General features: G+C 42.6%; 3 protein-coding genes across 5 annotated transcripts; 1 reads left to right on the forward strand and 2 right to left on the reverse strand.

The window, feature by feature from the left end:
* LOC8057014 (probable phospholipase A2 homolog 2) lies at positions 334 to 2022 on the reverse strand. 2 transcript variants are annotated; one of them, XM_021461188.1, is made up of 4 exons: positions 1691 to 2022; positions 1568 to 1604; positions 1115 to 1237; positions 334 to 806 (listed from the first exon to the last, which is right to left on the reverse strand). In XM_021461188.1, the coding sequence occupies exons 1-4, from the start codon at positions 1859 to 1861 to the stop codon at positions 628 to 630; spliced, it is 510 nt and encodes a 169-aa protein (XP_021316863.1). In that variant the 5' UTR covers positions 1862 to 2022; the 3' UTR covers positions 334 to 627. The 2 variants fall into 2 exon arrangements, with proteins under 2 accessions (XP_021316863.1, XP_002450911.1); XM_002450866.2 differs by having other exon boundaries at positions 1697 to 2000.
* LOC8057015 (14-3-3-like protein GF14-D) lies at positions 10529 to 13559 on the forward strand. The gene is made up of 5 exons (XM_002449611.2): positions 10529 to 11088; positions 11836 to 11914; positions 11996 to 12118; positions 12788 to 12904; positions 13028 to 13559. Exons 1-5 carry the CDS (start codon positions 10670 to 10672, stop codon positions 13088 to 13090), a joined length of 801 nt encoding a protein of 266 aa, XP_002449656.1. The 5' UTR covers positions 10529 to 10669; the 3' UTR covers positions 13091 to 13559.
* On the reverse strand, positions 16212 to 20308 carry LOC8057016 (adagio-like protein 3). Of its 2 annotated transcripts, none has more exons than XM_021461532.1 (2): positions 19886 to 20308; positions 16212 to 18100 (listed from the first exon to the last, which is right to left on the reverse strand). In XM_021461532.1, exons 1-2 carry the CDS (start codon positions 20176 to 20178, stop codon positions 16513 to 16515), a joined length of 1881 nt encoding a protein of 626 aa, XP_021317207.1. In that variant the 5' UTR covers positions 20179 to 20308; the 3' UTR covers positions 16212 to 16512. The 2 variants fall into 2 exon arrangements, with proteins under 2 accessions (XP_021317207.1, XP_021317208.1); XM_021461533.1 differs by having other exon boundaries at positions 16212 to 18152; positions 19886 to 20012.

Raw genomic sequence — 21449 nt, forward strand, 5'->3', positions numbered from 1 at the left:
TGAGCACATCATCGCTCAATCCGGAATGTAACAACGACTTTTCTAAGGTCGTTTCCTCCAAAATTACAAATAAAGTCACACCTTTTTCCTCTCTTTTTTTCTGTTTGCCCGAGAGGAACGCACTTGGGAAGAATGATGACGGAAATTATTCTAATTTTGACCAAATTTATATAATAAAATAATTATTATTATAATACCAATTAAGTATTATTAGATTTTTTCTTTAATTATATTTTCATAGGATACTCACTTTATGTTAAAAATCTTAATATTTTTTCTATAATTTTAATCAAACTTAAAAATGTTTTGACTCTCTAAGATTTTTAGAATGACTTATAATTTGGAATGGAGGGAGAAGTATATTTTCCGATGTGTACTGTACACATTGAGCAACGCAATTTTTTTGTAAAACAAAGACGTCGACTTCGGCTGCGATAGGCCATGCATCCACACCGCACCAAATTTGGTCAGCCGCTCCACCCACCGGTACGACGAGCCTGATGCATGCATGGTCCCTGCTGGTAGATCCCCCTCTAGCTCGTATATGCATGCATGGTATCCGTTGTCTAGCTGCTACGGCCTACGGAGTACGGATACATACACACGTACGTACACGCTACGTGCATGCTAGGGCTTGTGCAGGATGCCCCTGGCGTACACGGCGGCCTCCACGACGGTGGTGATCTCGTCGGCGACGTCCGTGACGTTGCACCGGTTCCCCTGGAACGTGGCCGCCGCCGCCGCCGGCCTCGCCGCCGCCACGCAGTCCAGCAGGCTCTGGTTGCACAGCAAGTTGAGGTAGTCGTCTGCAAGAGCGTACGACGTACGTTCCATGCGCATGCATATGCACACACAGGCAAAGATCGAGTTAATTAACGCATCAATTATTAAAAACTAGCAGCAGGCAGGATGAAATTAAAACGAGAAATAAAGAGATCGAAGAGATCTTGTACTCGTTCGATATGATCTTGGAATAAATAAATAAAATGAATGAAGAGAATATAATGCTACAGTGATGGAACCTATATATATATATATATATATATATATATATATATATATATATATATATATATAACTGTTGCATGTATATGTATTACTATATATTACGTACTGTCGGTGGCCTGGACGCAGGCGTCGTGGAGCATGCAGCAGGCGTCGATGGCGTCGCAGGGGACCTCGCCGGGGCACCCCGTGTAGGACACGCCGCAGTACTTGCCGTAGCGCATCAGCGGCGCTGCTCATCATCGTCGTCATCGATGGCAAAAAAACATATCAGTCAGCTGCATATATATTAATTGGTTCCACGCACACAACATTCAGTTCAGGCACAGCGCACACGCAAGGCCTTTGCTTAGTTTATTAAAAAATCTAAAAACTTTTTAAAATTTCCCGTCACATATATAGAGCAATAAATATAGATAAAAAATAACTAATTATATAGTTTGTTCTTAATTTGTGAGATGAATCGTCTTTTGAGTCTAGTTATTAATCTATGATTAGATAATAATTATCAAATAAAAACAAAAGTGTTACGACAGGAAACTAGACAAGGCCTAATACGTACCCGTGCAGTGCTGGGACTCGCACTCTCGGCTGCAATCCTGCGGATGCATAGATATGGATCATCGCACTGCAAATGACTATACCGAGTACATAGTGGAATTAGAGGTGTATATATGGGTCAGACCGATACCGAGTCGTCGTCGCCGCCACCGAAGATGCTGCCGGCGGCGGTGGGTGACTGGCTGCTGGCGACGGCGAGCAGCAGGATGAGAAGAGGAGCAAGAAGACGACGACGACTACACCGCCGTTGCAGGGGATGACGGCCGACGGCGAGCTCCCTTCTTCTTCCGTCCATTCTTGGTTGATGATTCGGAGAAGTGATCAAAGGCTGGGTACTGGTGGCTGCGTTTCGGCGGATTATTATTTGAGCTGCTGAATGAGAGCTAAATATATATATGAATGAATTATTAATAGGGGATTATAAGTGCGAAGTTAAGTTTGGTGTAGATTGGTTGGGAAAAACGCAGTGCTTCGCACAAACTGATGGATGGACGAGATGGCGATGAGTCGACGGAGAACCTGACCGAAACTAACAATATTTTGTTGCTTTCGTTTCCCTCTACTATCCATCATGAGTTTATTTAACCATATATAGCTATCTAGATGATGATAGATTACGTTAAGTAACAGTGTACTTGATCAACTGGCTAGTGCTTGACGCTTAATCTGGAGATGAACTTGGCAGGCGGGTCTATACGCTGTGCTGAATTGTTTTGAACGCTTTAGCAATAGGGAAACCTTTTGTCTACAAAAAATTTGGAGATGAACTGGCGGCGCACAACCAGATTTTTCAATTTCTCATAGTAGTGTGGGGTTCTCCTAGTGTTTTAGCATTCAAAATTTAGTATAAACTTTCCCTAGTAAATACCTCCTAGTGAGAATTCTCTAGTGTTTTGACTACTAACTAAAAACACTAGAAGAACTCAACCATTTTGGTAGTGGCCTGTCAGCATAACGCTAGCTCCAGAACTTTAGTACGCTAATTTGAACCTTATCTTCTAAAGAAACAAACAAAAAAAAAATCGATTCCGATCTATGTTAGTTGTTAGCTCAACTGCAAGAGCTAGCTAGCTAGCGGACCAACGCTAGGGCGCTCAGGGTGGTTGTCCGCCCGGTGATCTATCAGAGTCTGTGTCTGATCTCCACGTGACCACCAGCTGCTTTGTTGCTCTTTGTTTGCCGGGACAATGCCTCGTCGCATGTCCTTGTCCAGTTGCCGTTTTCTTGGGGACTGATGATTATGGCCAAAAGCCCAAAAGTTTGGGTCAGTAATTTGACCATTCCTCTTTGGAAGCCAACCAAAAATGCTTTTCCAAACAACTCTTTATTTAGGCCGCTCTACTACCCAAGTTTTAGCACGCACAGATTTAGACCCTAACCCAAAGTGGGCTACAAAGTTTTCTGGGCTAGGCCATTGATTTTTCACCTTTTTGAACAGAAATCCAATGGGCCTTTAATCCACATGGCCACCAAGGCTTGGCTTTTCCAATGGTACAACTGAGGAGATGTTTGGGAGAGATTCTTGAGCAACTCCTAAAGCTGTTTTGGGACTTTCTCTATTATAAACACTGCTCCATAGCACAGCGGTGTCTGACGAAGCCAGAAAAAAGGAGCTTCCACTAGGTAGAAGCTCCCTACCTGTCCTCTAAGTCTAGATCCCCTTTTTGCTCTCCTACACCAAGCTCGTAGGCAGGCCGTGGCGGTGGCGGTGGTGTGTGCATGGAGTAGTGGATCGAGGTGGGGCAAAGTCGTCGGCATGGACCTAATTCACGGCGCAAACAGACTAGAGCAAAGTGGCCAAGCCATGTAGGTGACGCACAGTTCTCGGAGTCGTCGGGGCCGGCGGAGACCAAAGCATGTCGAGACCATAAGACGCGAGACGACACCAAGGCGTGGTGCATGAAGGACAGGAATGTCGAGGAGCGATTGAGCAGAGTGAGCAGACTCCAAGGAGGACAGGGTGCGGAGCTACCAGAGTGGGCGGACGCAGGACACCAGGGCATGGTCGCGCAGAGCTGCGGGAGCAAGGGATGCTGGGGACGCCGAAGCACGAGCACACCTAGGACAGGGACATTGAGGTGTGGCCACACGGAGGTACTAAGGCCAATCTCAATGGGCATTTCATGAGAGTATCATGCACATTAAGTAGGACACCAACTCAGCAAAAAGAGAATGTTTGCATGAAATGTTTAGGAGAGAGAAAGAAATCGTTTAACCACGGTGAATGAGATAGCGTTGTTTCCAAGCTCTGGGAAATCATGTGAAATTCGCATTGAGGGTCATCGTTTCATCCTCCCAGATCCGGTGCACGGGCGGAGCCGCTTCGCCATCTTCCTGCGCGGTGCAGCAATCTTCCTGCGCGTCACCACCATATCCTCCCGCCCGCACTCCACTTTGGCATCTTCCCTCCGACGGCGCGAGCGCAGACGCGTTCATCCACACTAGAGGCCAAATACAGGTGATTGCGGGCCAGAGCATTGAGGCGAAGCCCGTCCGCCGTGTGCCTGCTCGTCCGTTCGCCGTCCGCTATCACGCCATCTTGCCTCGTTCGCTGTCCCCCATCGCGTCGTGCCCGCGAATCGCCAATGATCCGCTGCCGGCAGCCTCTTTCGGGCGACGCGCACACGGCAGAGAAGGGAAGACGCGCCAGACCGCCTTGGACTGAAGAAGCCCTCCAATCCGGTGCCATCACCCCCACCAGGTTCGTCGATAGCATCGCCACTCGTCCCTCGGCCGCCGTCGCTGCCGATTTCTTCCTCAGATCCGCTTGCCATGCCTGCTCCGCCAACTTCCTCCTCAGCTCCACTGACTGCCGCCCCTGGTGTGGCTAGTTGGTCCCCTTCTGCGCCGACATCAACCATGCTACCAGCCACAGCCACCACAAGGAGCAGGATGGGGGGCCATGCTCCCAAATTTTTCATCTCAACATGGAAACCAGCAAGCCCCAAATCCATGGTATGTGTTCATATATATCTATGCAAGTAATTAATAGATTTCGATCTGTGCAAAAATAGTTCAAATGATATTTATAGATGCCTTGAATTAGTTGATTTAAAAGTTGTTAGGCTGGTTTGTGCTAAACATGCTGCATCTGTGTCGATCCTATTTGGTTGGATAAGATGATAGTTTCACTTTGTGATTCTATTTGGTTGGATAGACATGTACTCCATCCATGGACAAAAATGAAAGAATCACGAAGATGCAGCATATACATAGCTTTTGTGTTTCAAGAAGCAGATGTCCAATATATATACAATATATACATGTTCAAGAAGCTTATGTTTGGTACTCACACTTGCATGCCGATCGGCATCAGCACCTAGCTTTATTGTTACTGACAGCATAATTTATCTATTCACAGAACTGAATACAAGTGATGCTTGCACTAGTGTTTTTTTCTTTTCAGAAAGCACTTGTGTTATTGTGAATACGTGTTTGCATTTGACTTCCTGTATGTGGGTGATAGTATATGTTTTTTAATTGTATGAAAATGCCAGGGCTCGTCCACCAGGTGGTTATCTGAATTTACTTCAACAACCACAGTATCCGCCACAGCCACACATGCACGGAGAAAATTTTCATTTAGTTGGTCACGCTATGAGCTTCAACCCAATATCCCCACCAGCACCACCACCACCACCAGGTGGCTATAGAACAGGATCATCTCATGTTGTCAACCAAAGCACTTCAATGAAGGAGACTATGAACATTGACATTGAGGAAGGGGAGAACATTGAGGCAAATATGGCAGTAAAGAAAAGATACTGGACTCATGAAGAGGAAGAAAGACTGGTAATCATTTATCAGTTTTGTAATTTGCTTTTTCTAGGTCATTGTTTGGTATAATACTTGATTTGTTCTTATTGACTTTTTATAGGCCAGTGCTTGGTTGAATGCTTCTAAAGACCCAATTCATGGGAATGACAAGAGAGGTGAAACATTTTGGAAGGAAGTCACTGATGTATTCAATAAGAAAAGGAATGGGAAGTGTAGAAGGGAAACAAACCAATTGAAGATTCACTGGTCACGCCTCAAGTTATCGATCGTTGATTTCAATGACTATTGGGTTAAGGTAACTCAAATGCATACAAGCGGATACTCTGATGACATGCTAGAGAAAGAGGCACAATAGATGTATGCAAACAGGTTTGGAAAGCCTTTTCTGTTGGTGCACTGGTGGAAGATACTAAAAGAAGAGCCCAAATGGTGTGCACAGTTTGAGACGGAGAAAGACAAGACTGAAGTTGTTGATATTCTAGAGGAGCACTCACATCCCATTGGTAGAGAAACAGCAAAGGCTGAGCGCAATGGAAAACGTAAGAAGAAAAATGTTATGGAAGGAATTGTCATCCTTGGGGATAACATTGAGAAAATTATCAAGATACATGAAGATCAGAAGGTAGAGCGTGAAAAGGTCACATAAGCACAGATTAATATATCTAATGCAAATAAGGCAACAAAAGAGCAAAAGGAAGCAAAGATGTTTGAGGTCTATAATTCCCTACTTAGTCAAGATGCAAGTCACATGTCTGAAGATCAAAAGGCTAGTCGAGACAAGGCATTATGTAAGCTTGAGGAAAAGTTATTTGTTGACTAAGGTTAGTTCTCCAATCTGTCTACTGAATGCTCAGTTCATTATTGTGTGAATGCAGCACTTAAGATCTTCTAGTATGAATGCAGCTCTATATATGTGCACGCAGGGCAGTTTCACATCTAGTGTGAACGTACTCCGTGATGTCGTGCTAGCTTGCATCATACTTCATAATATGATAGTTGAAGATGAGAAGGAACGTGACATTCTTGAAGAAAATCTAGATCTAAATGTGCCTCCTAGTTCATCAACCGTTCAAAAACTCGAATTCTCTTTGAATCAGAATGTTCCGTTAGAGAGAGCTTTACAAAAAGATACTTCTATTCGAGATCGATCGGCTCATCGCCGACTTAAGAATGATTTTGGTGTAACATATTTGAAATAAGTTTGGTGGTCGTGCACATATATCTGGTACTTGTGACTATATTTTACATTATTGATTATCTATTATAGTTAGTTATCTACCTTAAGAATTTAGCTCCTTCATCTGTGATGTGATGTTGAATTGTTTTTTTTTTGTTTCTGCACGATAAAGGCATGGCTGAAGGCAATCTGAAAGCAAGACTGAAGGCTATCTGATAGTACTCAACCTATGGGGTGCAGAGAAGAACCAGTGAGAGGCCGTGCGCAAGGCTGAAGACTATCTAAATTTTTTTTTATCTATCTTAGTTTATTATTAGTACAAAACTAATTACACAATTTGTCTGTAATTTGTGAGACGAATATTTTAAATCTAATTAGTCTATAATTGAATAATAATTATCAAATACAAACAAAAATGCTAAATAGGCAAAGTCAAAATTTTCCACGAACTAACAAGACCTTAAAATCTTCAATTCAACCTTGGCCCTATGTGTGCAGAGGATGGCTGCATGCAATGTAGTTGCGTATTGCAAGGGACCCACACATCATAGATAAAATGCTTGTTCTAATACACATACAACTGTCTCAGCATCCTGTATTTGCTCAAGCAGCCTCTCAAACATAGACTCAACTCACCTTACATCCAAAGCTGTGCACAACTTGCATCCAGTCATCCTGACATCGTGTGGAGGAATCCGAGGCATGTCCACCGAAGCCATCACAGATCATAATGATAAGAAATAAAAAAGAAAAGAAAGGGAAAAAAAAGGAAAAAGAGCTTTATGGATATTTGTATAAAAAGAAAAAACAGCCTGTCATAGTAGATAAAAGGATAAAATGCTGTTTCTTAAAACAATGAGAATCTATTTTTTTACAAAACATTTCAGTAAAACAGCTTAATCCTAAGCTGCTCTTGGAGCTGAAGTAAAAATAATATGTTTCACAAATAAAGCATAGTGGTACCAAATATTCCCTTGGTATAATATTTAGTCCCTCGTACCACTTGCAATGCTATTTTTACATATGTAAATATCAGTACAACAAACGAGTAGGATGTACCATCACTGCTACTAGAACAGGCCTTTCGTCGATGTGCCAAAATGCCTTTAGTCTTGGCATTTTTGACGCCCGAGACAAAAAGCTTCTTTAGTCCCGGTTGGTAACACCAACCGGTCCAACAGCTCTGTTGTCAGACGCTGTCGGGAGGGACCTTTTGTCCTGGTTGGTGTCACCGATCGGGACTAAAGCCCGACCTTTAGTCCCGATTTGTGCCACTGACCGGGACTAAAACTTTTGTCTCGGTCTGTGACACCGACCGGATCTAAAGGATGGGCTTTAGACCCGGTTTGTGTTATCAACCGGGATTAAACCCTCCCCTATAAATTCAAACTCCCTCTCCCTCTTCTTCCTCCCTTCGCGAGCCTGAGCTCTTGTTCTTCCACTGTTCTTGCTTGTTCTTGCTCTCATCTACAGCGATCAATCCACTTCAACGCTTCTACGCCATTGTCGATTTGTTTGAAAGGTTGCTAGCTTCATCCTCCTATATTTTAGCAGCACCATATGTAATTTCATGTTGTATATGGCTATTTTATTTCATGTTGCTAGCTTAATCACTTTTCATGTTTGAATTTTTATGAAAGATGCATTGAATAGTGCAAACAAGGACGAACACTTGTATGAGCTTTGAATGGAGGGCAAACATTTGTACAAACTTTAACCGGCGGTCGAACACTTGATTACTTGTATATTATTGTAAATGTAATGTGTATGTACGTATATGTATAGCTCTATAATATATAAATATATATAGTTTCATACTTTATTTGTGTGCAATAATAACGCTCTCGTATAGAGGCTGCTACCAACCAGGACTAAAGTTCCCCTTTTAGTCCCGGGCCTGCGAACCGGGACTAAAGGTGGGACATTTAGTCTCGAAACCTTTATCTTGGCTCGCAGCCCGGGACTAAAGGTCTTTTTCAATCGGGACAACAAGCCCTTCGTGCAGCTGTGCATACCCCTTTCTAGATTTAGGAAAGTTTTCTAAGGTTATATATACTCGCGGACATTCACTTCTCTTACATTATTCTATTTCCTTTATCTAGTAATAAAAATGTGTTTAGAAACAAGATTTGGTTACATGTTAAAAACATTAACAGTGGATCACTTTTGAAAACATTCAGTTTGGAAACATATGGTTATATTCGTATATACTTTTCAAAAAATAAATAAATCTCAAGGGTTTTAGGATTTTTTTATGCTTGTTTAGTGTTATTTCAATTAATATAAAACAAACAACAAATATCTTGCTAGAGCGACATGTGAATTGGGACGCAATTGATACATTTTTAAGTTAAAGTATTAATCATATATGTATTTTGAGTAATTTTATAGTTAAAGTTTACATGTTCGACTTTATCGAATCCTAATGCGCCCTACATAAACTGGAAGGAGTAAATATTTTACTCGACTTTGTCTTTATTTTAAAAAGTCCAAACTTTGGAAAACTTGCTACCTCACAATAACTCAAATATACTTAATTAAACACACATATAAAACGACAAATACATCAATTCAAACATTTGAACTACCAAAACTTGTTTCCAAAAAAAGGAAGTCAAATTTCTTCACGGGTCCCGAATGACATTGAAAAATCCTTGACTCATTACTTTTAGTTCAGAGAATGCTTATACATAGAGACAAATCAAAATAATAGGCAGAAAAAATATAGGGGTGCAAACCATTTGAGGTGGTGGGGGGTGGGGTGGGGGGGGGGTGTTGTATATAGACACAGCCTCAAATGAGAAAGTGCTGTTGTAACAATGGGCTTGGCCCTCGAGTAAAAACATCTTTTATATATATATAATTCTCGAGGAGAAACATTCCCCTTTTTTCATATAATTTTTGAGGAGAAATATTTAGCTGGTTTAGAGTATCTCCAAGAGCTTTTCTAAATTTCACGCTTTAAACCACTATTTGAAGAGTCATTTACATAAAAATTATTTTCTATATATTCTCTCATTCTCCAATAATTTTTCTATTTCTCATGTATAGTCTACAGGGCTATTTTCATTTTCTATATTTAGAAAACAAAAAATCCGGAATAAAAAGATGACTATATTTGAATGATCATTTAAAGAAGCTGTTGAAAAGTAGTTTTTTACTATTCCTAACATTGAATATATCTGACAATGATTCTTTTGGTACGATAGATATTAATATATTCTTTTATATAAATTTAATCAAATTAGATAAGGCCTTGTTTAGTTCCAAAATTTTTTGGAAACGGCCACTGTAGCACTTTCGTTTGTATATGACAAATATTATCCAAATTATAAACTAACTAGGCTTAAAAGATTTATCTCGCAAATTACAGATAAACTTTATGATTAATTTTTATTTTCATCTATATTTAATATTTTATAATGTGTCAAAAGATTCGATGTGACAGTAAATCTTGAAAAATTTTACGTTTTAAGAAAAAACTAAACAAGGCCTAAGTTATATTAGATTTAGAACAAAGCCAAAACGACTCCTGATTTGAAACGCAGAGCGTATATTTTTAGATCTTTGCAATACATCTACCACATCAATCGAAGTACAAACACCGGAAAATAAAAATATACGTACATCTTTGTAAACTACGGACATAAATAAATGAAATTTTATATTTAAAAAACCACTGTACCAATTTGAATGGCAGAAGCATGGGCGAAGCTTCACCGCCCATCCCATCCCCCAGATTGACCGCCCAAGCCTCTGCACCTCACGTTGCTCGCCCACTCCTCCCTCACGCAGCAAACACCATCGCCACCCAACCAGAAATCCCCACGTGTTCCACCGACCATCCCTCGTCCACCCACCTCCCCGCCACACCGACGACCACACACCTTCCCCCCGCACCGATCCCCGCGGCGCGCGCCGCGCTCCTTTGACTGCCACGTCATCTCACTGCCATGCGGGCCCCGCACTCCGCGCCCGGCCCTCCTCAAATGCCCCCACCCCTCGCCTCCCCACCTCCGCACAAACGCGTCGTTTCCGCACGCTCCACAGGGGATCCTCTGCGCCACCGCAACCGTGTAACCCCGGCCGTGCCGCCGCCGGCGATCCCGATCCGCCGACCCGACCCGTCCCGTCCCCCCGCTCGCAGCCATGTCGCCGTCGGAGCCGACGCGGGAGGAGAGCGTGTACATGGCCAAGCTGGCGGAGCAGGCGGAGCGGTACGAGGAGATGGTCGAGTTCATGGAGCGCGTGGCGCGCTCCGCGGGCGGCGCGGGGGGCGGGGAGGAGCTCTCCGTGGAGGAGCGCAACCTGCTGTCCGTCGCCTACAAGAACGTCATCGGCGCCCGCAGGGCCTCGTGGCGGATCATCTCCTCCATCGAGCAGAAGGAGGAGGGCCGCGGGAACGAGGCGCACGCCGCCTCCATCCGCGCCTACCGCTCCAAGATCGAGGCCGAGCTCGCCCGCATCTGCGACGGCATCCTCGCGCTGCTCGACTCCCACCTCGTCCCGTCCGCCGGCGCCGCCGAGTCCAAGGTCTTCTACCTCAAGATGAAGGGCGACTACCACAGGTATACCCATTACCGCCAGCAGATCTTGCCTTTTATTCTGCGTACATATCTGCCTCTAGAGTCTAGACGATGCGATCTGTTTATGGAGTGGCCGAGGAGTGAGGTTGGTGGATGTACGCGCGATCTATATGCGATGTCTGACGGAGTTGATGGATTTTCGCTTATTATATCAGGAATCGTTGTGTTTGGGATTTAGATTAGCGGGGGTTTTGGGTCCTTATTTATTGCTGGTTATTATGATCTGTGGGGGCTGCACGATCTGATTTGGGCCCTTTGTATATGGACTATGGGAATTGTGGTTTGGAGAAGTCAAAACATAAGATCTGCAGTTGTTGGTTTGGAGAAGTCAAAACTTAAGCTCTGTATGCAGATGTTTCTTGTGGGGATGACAGGGGTCTGAGTGATGATTACGTCTAAATTTAATGAGTGATCCTTTTTTTTTTTGTTTGGTGGGTTACATACACTCTTGTTATTTGTGGTGGCTAGTCACCAAAAGATAGAAAGGGGAAAGGGAAAGCGATTGTGGTGCCTGTGACGTTATTGAGTGAGGTTGTTTTCCTTTTATTTCTGGTGCATGCTGAGGTTGCCTATCATGAATTTCTATGAATTTGTCTGTATGATACATGATGATGTGCTGTCTCTTATAGTAGAAGATTGAAGGATACGAATTCATGATCTATGGATTTTTTTTGCCCCCTACTGCACATATATTTTGGTATCTGATTTCTCCTAACAATGATTTTGCAGGTACCTTGCTGAGTTCAAGTCAGGTGCGGAGAGGAAGGATGCTGCGGAGAGCACCATGAATGCTTACAAAGCTGCTCAGGTTTGATCTTTGTGTACATGTTGATAGGATGACGGTGCATATCTTGTTAATTGTGATTCATTGTTGTTGGTTGGTTTGTAGGATATTGCTCTTGCTGATTTGGCACCAACCCACCCCATCAGGCTTGGGCTGGCACTCAACTTCTCAGTGTTCTACTATGAGATTCTGAACTCCCCTGATCGCGCTTGCAACCTTGCAAAGCAGGTTTGCTTCTTCTCCCTTCACCTGTAGCTGATGATATATGATGCCTGGGGATTTGGAGATTGTAATAACTTGTTTTAAATTGGGATAGCAAGCAAAAACTTGATTGATGGCCATCACTGCTAGTCTGCAACTTACATGTCGGCCCTCTATAGGAAATTACTGGTTTGTGTTTAACTGTAGATACCTAGACATGAACTACTTTTCATCCCTGAACAAATTTTCTAGTACTCTCTCGGGTGATTACTGTTTGTGTCCATGCAATGCCGATTTGTGTTCTGCATGTGTATTCACTGAAACATTATCTCTTACTATTAGGTGTGTTATATTCAAGTGGGTCTAATTAATCTGGGATGCTACTATTTGCTTTTACTGCCTGGGGTGTTGTTTCTTCACTCAATTTGCCATGCCTTGTTGCATACATTTTCTATTTCATATTGAACACTTACTCCTACAAGCTAATGCCTAATGATTATAAGTCACCTAGAGAATTCTCAATTTCCCTTCTATGATGGCTACAATGACTAACTGGTATAGAATAGTACATGAAATTGGACATGACAGTCTAAATATAGTGCTTCAGATAGTACACTTGATGTTGTCATCAACCTAAGCATCATTCACTTAATATTTGCTGGAGTTGATTTGAATTAAATTTAATGTGTGTTGTAGGCTTTTGATGAGGCAATCTCTGAGCTAGACAGCCTGGGAGAGGAGTCCTACAAGGACAGCACTCTGATCATGCAGCTCCTGCGTGACAACTTGACCCTATGGACTTCGGACACCAACGTGAGTTATCTTCTTTCCCACGGAGCATTGTTAAGCATGTGACCTTGGCTCTCTTTGTCCATCATCACTAGTCACGGTTCTCATGTGACCTTGGTTCTTCCTTTTTTTTCCCCCTCTTGTCAGGAGGATGGCGGCGACGAGATCAAGGAAGCTGCTGCCCCGAAAGAGTCCACAGAGGGTCAGTAAGATGGACTCGATCTCCCGACCTGATGCATTTGCTGATGTTGGGAGAGGGGTGACCAGGACCGCTGTGCTTGAATTCTGATAGCTTATCTTCTAGTATACCTTGTTGTTGTCTTCCGTCATCACACGCACCGGTGTATGCATGCGATGGAGCTGCTGCCATTGCTGCTGTTTTTAATTAAGCACTCTAGATGTCGTCATGCCGCGCGCTTTGTTGTTTCGGTTTTTTCAAGTCGATAAAATGATGGCTGGATGCTGGTTTTCGTGCTCCAAGCCAGCCGCCACCAAGGAAAAAAGACCTGCTCATCTTGTGTTGCAGCTGTTGTGTTTTAGAATGACCCCACGTACGGAGTATTTGACTTGACAGGCCTGCTGCCGAGTGGTATTCTGTTATGATGATGGCTTTTGCAAAGCTATTTGGCTTAAATGTCTCGGAATAATCTGAATTGGCTCCATTGGATTTTTTTAAGCATTATTTGGATACAGTTGTATCATGCATGGTTGAATACCGCAGTGCCCGTTGTGGGCGGGTTGAGCATCGGGTTAGGCCTTGTTTAGTTACCTAAAATTTTTGCAAAATTTTTTAGATTTTTTGTCATATCGAATCTTTAGACGTATGTATGGAGTATTAAATATAGATGAAAATAAAAACTAATTGCACAGTTTGGTCAGAAGACGAGAAGATTTTTTTGAGTCTAGTTAGTCTATAATTGAACAATATTTGTTAAATACAAATAAAAGTGTTACTATTCATATTTTGTAAAAAATTTTGGAAGTAAACAAGGCAGCTCATGCCTCTCATCGGGTCTCGGCTGCATTGGAATTGTGTGGTCGCTGCTGGGCTGTCAGCATTTTTTTTAGCAAAGGCGTCTGCTACGGCCACATGCACACACATCAGGCTTTTTAGGCCGTGCCCATTGGCATCTGATGCGCATCTAGGGGAGGGGACCAAGAATAATGAAGGTTCGATGCATATTGGGAATACTCTGCAGTTCCACTAGTGCAATATGCATGGCAATAATTCTGCCGCCGCTCTGCACTTCGGCCTTGTTTAGGCAGTTTGCAAAATTTTTTGTTTTTGGCTACTGTAGCATTTCGTTTTTATTTAACAAACATTGTCCAACCACGGAGTAACTAGGCTCAAAAGATTCATCTCACAAATTACAGGTAAACTGTGCAGTTAATTTTTATTTTTATCTATATTTAATACTCCATGCATGCGACCAAAGATTCGATGTGACGGGGAATCTTAAAAATTTTTGTGAACTAAACAAGGCCTTAGTTCACCCCGAAAACCAAAAAGTTTTCAAGATTCTCCGTCACATCGAATCTTGTGGCACATGCATAAAACATTAAATATAGACAAAAACAAAAACTAATTATATAGTTTAGCTGTAAATCACGAGACAAATCTTTTGATCCTAGTTAGTCCATGATTAGATAATATTTATCACAAACAAACGAAAGTGCTACAGTACCGAAAATTTTTCACTTTTCGGAACTAAACAAGGCCTTCGCTATTGACACGAAAGATGATGTAGGCCTTATTTAGTTTCCAAATATTTTCTAGATTTTTTGTCATATAGAATCTTTAGACGTATTTAAATATAAATAAAAAAAGTAAAGTTTATCCTTAAAAATTATAGATCGCGTTGAGGATTACAACTTTGATATAAAGTTTGTCTTCGAAAATGTTATGAATTATTTTTTGATATAGAATTTTTAGATCGCTTTGTTTTGACTAGATGACTCAAAACCAAGTTTGGAGATCGACATGACAACTAAATAAATTTGAAGACTTAATTAGGTGATTTTTAAGTTTAGGAACCAGAATAACACAGCAGAACAAGTTTAGGAACCGAGATAATACAGACAAACAAGTTCGATAATCTAAACGATCGATTTACGAGTTTAGGAACCGGATGACACGGCAGTACAAGTTCAAGGATAGTTAGTGGACTTTGCTTATAAAAAAATTATTAATTACACAATTTGATTTTAATTTGAAAGACGAATTTTTTAAATCTAATTAGTTTATGATTAGATAATAATTACTGAATACACGAAAGTGTTATAATAGCTAAACCTAAAAATTTTGGGGAAAAAAGACCGTAGATGCCTGGAGTCCTTGTTTACCGCCCTCGTCAGTACTAGCGTGTTGGGCGTTGTTAACTCGTTCCTTGTTTCCCTTTTTTTTTACGAGACGTCAAAGCCCGTAGATTCCAATGTCTCCAATCTTCATTTCGTCGTCTTTCGAGTCTAACACGATGACGTAGACATCATTTTTTTTTCAACAAATGCCCATTCAAAGCGAGGAGACCATCCATATCATGTAGAGTAAATAGGTCGTTTTAGTTTTGTGAAAGTCTCTTAACTTTGACTAAGTTTAAAAAATATTTCTTGAAATCTATACCATAAAATTCTTGATAGTATACTTGTTTAGAATTATAGCTGGCGGTGCACTTTATCTAGTACTCCCTCCATTCTAAATTGTAAGTCACTCCAAGAATCTTAGAGAGTCAAACTTTTCTAAGTTTGACCAAATTTATATGATAAAATAATAATTATTATGATACCAACTAAATATTATTAGATTCTTCATTAATTATATTTTCATAGTATACTCACTTTACGTTATAAATTTTAGTATTTCTCTTTATAATTTTAATCAAACGTGAAAATGCTTTAACTTTCCAAGATTCTTAGAATGACTTACAATTTGAGATGGAGGGAGTATTACAGTTGATGGTGCACTTGTTTAGTATTATAGATGTTAATGAGATATTTCATAAACTTAGTTGATTTTAAAATAAAAGAAATTTGACATGCAACCAATTAAAACAACAAACGCATTAACGCATGGAGTGATACTGACCGTGGGCCTGTGGAGTTGCCTACAAATCTTGGCAGGAATTAGCTTTTCAATCAAACATCACATAAAAAAAACTACATCCAGAACACCGCGATTTCCACAAAGACATGAATACGATAAACTGAAGCAGCGGCCAATTTCATACCTACAAACTGAAGTAGCGCTATATTTTATATATGATTTTCACACCTACAGTACAAAGCACTGCATCGATAGTCAAATTTGACTGAAACGTGAAGACAAAAATAAGAGTGCAAGAAATTGGAACTGGCGACTTTGGCATGTGAATTTACAATGCAGTGTTTCAATTTTTTTGGGTTTTCCGAGACATGAAAATATACATATACATATAGACCAGGTCTATCTAGACCGATGAAAGAAAACTTCTCCGATGACAACAAAATAGACTAAACTCTTCTAGACTAACTTTTTTTTAATCAATTTCCGCTAGTTTTTCTCATACCAATACACAACGCAGCAACAGGCTGGAAGTACATACCAATAATAGCATGTAGTAGGATGTAAAACAGATGAACCATGTCAACGAAAATATTCAGTCGTCGTCTTCGTCGGGCCTGCTTGCTAGGCAGAGCTCATGTAGTTCGTTCAGTATCCATTCCTCCCCAGTGTGGCCTCCGAGAACCAGGACCCTGGTGCCGCCAACCACGCAGGTGCTGTGCCCCCAGGCGAACTTGGGGGGCTGGCCAGGTACGTTCAGGATCCTCCATGTCGGCTTCTCCTCTGCGGGATCGATCAGGAACAGCTGCGCTGGGGAGTGGAGCCCCGCAATGGAGCCCCCAAATATGATGATCCGTCCACAGGGCAGGCTCACTGCAACGTGATCGAGCCTTGGTGGCGGGCCGACATTTGGGAATCCAGTCGTCGCCAACTGTCTCCACTGCGGACTATCTTCACTGACATCAATCGAGTAGGCGTCGCTGGAGCGCAGTCGGAGCGAGCCGCTCTTTGCCAGTCCACCAAACATGAACAGTTTAGTTGTACCATAGACAGACATGGTGTGGCCGAGGCGGGATGGAGGCGACCAGGATGTAGGAATCTCCCTCCATGCAGGCTTCTCCTTTGTGAGGTCAAGGAGGAAGGTGTCGCTGAGAAGAACACCAGACTCGGTGCACCCACCTGAGACGACAAGCTTCGAACCATCCAGGGTGCATGAGCTGTGCCAAGACCGTGGCAGTGGAGGAGCCTCGCTTGCAACCTCCCTCCACGTTGGCTGCTGAGCATCAAGGTCAAGGACAAAGACATCGTTGAGCAAACCTTGCTGTCCGCAGCCTCCAAATACTACCAGCCATGACCCGTTCAGCCATGATAGAGTGTGGCCCCACCGGCCAGGCGGGGAGGCAGAAACCTTGACGCGGCGCCATTCTGGCCTTGCAGCCTCCAAGTTAAGCACAAACGTGTCATCCATAGGCTGCATGTTGACACCTTCCCCTCCAAAAAGGACAAGACGGTTACCAACAGCACAGGCACTGAAATTGCATCGGGAAGGCTCAACGCGCCCTCCAACTGTGAACTTCCTCCATGAGGCTGCCTCAAGAGTTGTTAACTCTCTTGCAAGACGACCCCATCCTACCATCTTGGTGCTCATCTCAAGCCTGACAGTGACATCCCTTCCCCATGCATTCTGGCAGACCATCTTCCTCAGATGATTGTTTTTGGTTAGCTCATGCATTCTGGTACAGACTGATCCAATGGATGCAACATCTCTTGGTGACAGGCGAGATAGGATGTTGTGTGCAAGAACTTCATCTGACAATTGAAATATAGCACAGTGGTCAGAACTCTGGATTTTCGGAGCATGCTCATGAGAAGCTGAGTTCAGATCTTGAATGCTCAGCCTGTTGGACTGTTGCTTATACACCGGATATGATACGCTGCTGAGATCGATGTTTGCGTCAGAGAATAGCTGGATCCCAATAACATGTGTCACATAGCCATCATCCCCATGCATAGGAATGAGCCTTAATCTGTTGTAAAGTGGAGCACCGTCCTTCCGGAAATTCAGCAGCTCGCCTTGGAATTCAATCCCCTCATTGAGGCATCGCCGAATCTCTGAAACAACCATGGGATCAACAAGGGGATGTCGCCTTTGGGCACGTGGATCCCGAAATTGTAGGAATCGGCTGAAAGACAAGTTTGAGTGAACACAGTTCGTGAGATGCTTCAATATGCCCTCTGTCAAGTTTGTCAGTGTTAGCAATTTTAGAGTTGGTACAAGCAAGAAAGCATAGCAAGCAAGAAAACATAGCAAACAATAAAGCAAGAAGAAAATAACTACTTCTCACTCTATCCCAAATTATAAGACGTTTTGGCTTTTCTAGACCCACACTTTTGCTATGCACTTAGATATACACTGTGTCTAAACACATAGTAAAAGCAATGTATCTAAAAAGCCAAAACATCTTATAATTTGGAATGGAGGGAGTACAAGACGTTACAATATAGAATCATTTGGATCAACTAGCCTGACAAAAGATAAATGGCTTCTCTCTGCTTCCATGTGGATGTTCACTGTCTTACACCAACATTAACAGGAAACAAGTTCCAAAATTGTCTGTTATTCATGCTAAAAAAATTGGCTGTTACCATGTTGCTTTGGCACAACTTCTGAATTTCTACCAATTTCAGTACTGAACTTCTTAAGTAGATCTGATGCTAAATGCCTAGACAACTTCATACTGGATCCAATGATTTCTATTCAACATAATCATATGAAGTAAACTGGAATTCCCTATGATTTCCGATCTTTCACTAACATCCAATTTTAGATAACAGAATTTTACAACCAGGCTTCAAGTCAACCACCTGCTCAGGTGCTCGCCCAGTTTGTCATGGCCTACAAATCTTTTTTGTATACCCATAAAAGCTAGGTATTATTCTTGAATAATTCCTCTCTCTATGTGGCTATGTGCAAGTGGCCAACTTTAGAAGTGCAACCTAACTACCCAAGTATCAAACAAAATATCTTTAGAAGTGCAACCTAAGTATCAAGTAGAATATCTCATAGGTAACCATCAAAATGCTCTCCCCCCTCTCAACAAAATATCTCATAGGCAACCATCAAAATGCTCTCTCCCCCCTCTCAAGCAAAATATCTCATAGGTAACCATCAAAATGCTTCCCCAACCCACCGCCTCTTCTGCTCAAAAGAAAACCAAAATGGCTCAGGCAGTGGTACTACACGATCAAAACCTATATTATTTACAATCCTCATTCAATAAATTTACCTACAACATGAACAAACTCAAACTAAACCTTATATCAGGAGACCCTGTCTACACGTTTTTCTGCATAGCACCACAAAGACTTTTTATTAGCTTCACCAATCATATTGCTTGCGTGATTTACTCTTATACCAACATGGGCAGTGGTCCATTAAATTATTTCACTAATGTCACCATTGACCCATTTCAGAGGCAGATCGACACCTAACAATCACTCAAATTGATACCGGCTGTCTAAATCGCATAGCACAGGAGGCCATGATTCGATTAAAGCATTAAGCACCAGAAAATTCTTAGTTCACAAAACAATCAAAAGTCTTAACCACATTCTAGAATCCTACTAAGAAGCAGGCACCTGCTCTGCTCATTTCTGTCTTTTGCCGCAAGCATCGTGAACACGCACACCATTTGGTCTGGAGAGCGAATGTGTGACGAGCTGTAGCTTTACTACGCGGATCCTGAAATCTGGAGAGGACCGCACGAACGCCGTGACACGGTTCGAAATGAGAAACAAAATCCTAATAATAATCCTGTCGCAACGGGCTGCGACTCTGTGGTTCCAGCTGCCCTGCCCTCGCGCGGGAGGCGCCAAGCAAGCAAGCGGCATTCCCTAGCATCCCGAATTTGCCAATCACCAAGTAGAGGAAAACAGAAGTACAGAAAACAGGGAGCAGAGGCACTGACCAGTTGCGGCCGAGCACCTCGTGCGCGCGGTACCCCGTGGCGGCCTCGAAGGCGGCGTTGACGTAGATGACGGGGAAGTCGACCTCCGACGCGTCCGCCACGACGATCGCCGCCGCCCTGGGCTCCCCGAGCCCCGCCGCCGCTGCCGCCGCCGGCGCCCCCCACTGCGGCCACCCCGCCTCCGCGTCCACCTCCATCCCCTCCTCCTCCTCGTCCTCCTCCCCCTCCACCACCTCCACCTCGTCCTCCTCCCACAGCCTCATCCGCTTCACCGCCACGGCGCCGTCAAACATGCGAGTCCGGCCGGTCGGTCGCCGCCCACACCACGCCACACCACACCCCCTTTCTCTCTCTCTCCTCGGCGTGCTGCGCCCGTGGTTTGGTTTGGTTTGGTGCGGTAGGAAAAAAAAATGGAGATTCTGCCAGGGCGGGGGAGATATTTCTGCGCCTCGATTTTATAGGCGCGGGACGAGCCGCAGAAAAGGGGCGTGGTTGCGGGTTATTTACGGGATCTGCCACGCGGGGCTGGCGGAAAATATCTACCGCAGAGGCGGTACCAGGTGGGGCGGTGGGCCCGCGGGAGGGCGCCAGGTGGGGCCGGTGGACCAGGGACTGGATCCCCCCCAATCCAACGGTGCACCGTGGGTTTCCTTCGCTTGGCAGGGAAGAAGCTGCGGAGTGAGGACCACAGAGTGCAACGGCCGGTGGCAGCACGTCCAGCAGTACTCCTTTTGAAAAATGGAATATAGGATATTGCTTTTTTTTATAATACTTGTACTTTTTTTATAACTCTAAAGAAAGTCATTTAGTACAATAATATGGTCTACAAAGCTTAGTTTTTAACTTCTTGTTTTTATAAGTATTTAACAAAATGTGGCATATGTATATATATATTTTTATAAAAATATTTTTTAAGACAAATTTATTTGATGGTTTTCACATTTCCAAACTCAACAACTTAAAAGTTATTTATGATTTATATTTTGAATGTTTAACTTAAACTTTGTCTAAAACAACTTTTTTTTATATAGATATGGAGGGAGTATATAAAAAAGTATTGCTTTTTTTTGTCCTAATAAGAGATAAGAAATTGCTTTTCTTTAACTTTTCTGCCTAATAGCTTTGCATTCTTTTTTTCATGGACACTGTCGCGTGCAGAAATTGCTCTTCCGTTTTCCTTCTAAATGTATATAAAGGGGATGTGTAAAAATCACCTGTTCTTTGCTGTCCATGACACGTATACAAATATTAAGATTTAAATATTATTATAGTCTTTGATCAATAGTTTTATTCAATAAATTTTTAACTATTTAATACAAACTTTTTGGTTACATTTTTAACTAAAAGTACTATCTAATAATCATGATTTTGTACACAATGCAAAATAAATTAATAATTACTTACAATATGATTTTGGAGACCATGCATGTCATGTGTGTTATACAGTACTTAGGCCTTGTTTAGTTGACCCCAAAAACTAAAAGTTTTTTAAGATTCTACGTCACATCGAATCTTTCGGCGCATGCATGAAGCATTAAATATAGACGAAAATAAAAACTAATTG

This window comes from Sorghum bicolor, chromosome 5, assembly GCF_000003195.3.
Source record: "Sorghum bicolor cultivar BTx623 chromosome 5, Sorghum_bicolor_NCBIv3, whole genome shotgun sequence".
In the NCBI taxonomy this organism is placed as follows: Eukaryota; Viridiplantae; Streptophyta; class Magnoliopsida; order Poales; family Poaceae; genus Sorghum; species Sorghum bicolor.

Bases quoted from the DNA above. Each gene is read 5' to 3' on its own strand.
- LOC8057015 (XM_002449611.2), top strand. From the start codon at position 10,670: ATGTCGCCGTCGGAGCCGACGCGGGAGGAGAGCGTGTACATGGCCAAG. The intron at 11,089-11,835 runs GTATACCCATTA...ATGATTTTGCAG, and splicing joins ATGAAGGGCGACTACCACAG to GTACCTTGCTGAGTTCAAGT. The intron at 12,905-13,027 runs GTGAGTTATCTT...CCCTCTTGTCAG, and splicing joins TATGGACTTCGGACACCAAC to GAGGATGGCGGCGACGAGAT.
- LOC8057016 (XM_021461532.1), bottom strand. From the start codon at position 20,178: ATGTTTGACGGCGCCGTGGCGGTGAAGCGGATGAGGCTGTGGGAGGAG. The intron at 18,101-19,885 runs GTCAGTGCCTCT...CTTGTCTTTCAG, and splicing joins GAGGTGCTCGGCCGCAACTG to CCGATTCCTACAATTTCGGG.
- LOC8057014 (XM_021461188.1), bottom strand. From the start codon at position 1,861: ATGGACGGAAGAAGAAGGGAGCTCGCCGTCGGCCGTCATCCCCTGCAA. The intron at 1,238-1,567 runs GTACGTATTAGG...GATGATGAGCAG, and splicing joins CGAGTCCCAGCACTGCACGG to CGCCGCTGATGCGCTACGGC. The intron at 807-1,114 runs GTACGTAATATA...ACGCTCTTGCAG, and splicing joins CTGCGTCCAGGCCACCGACA to ACGACTACCTCAACTTGCTG.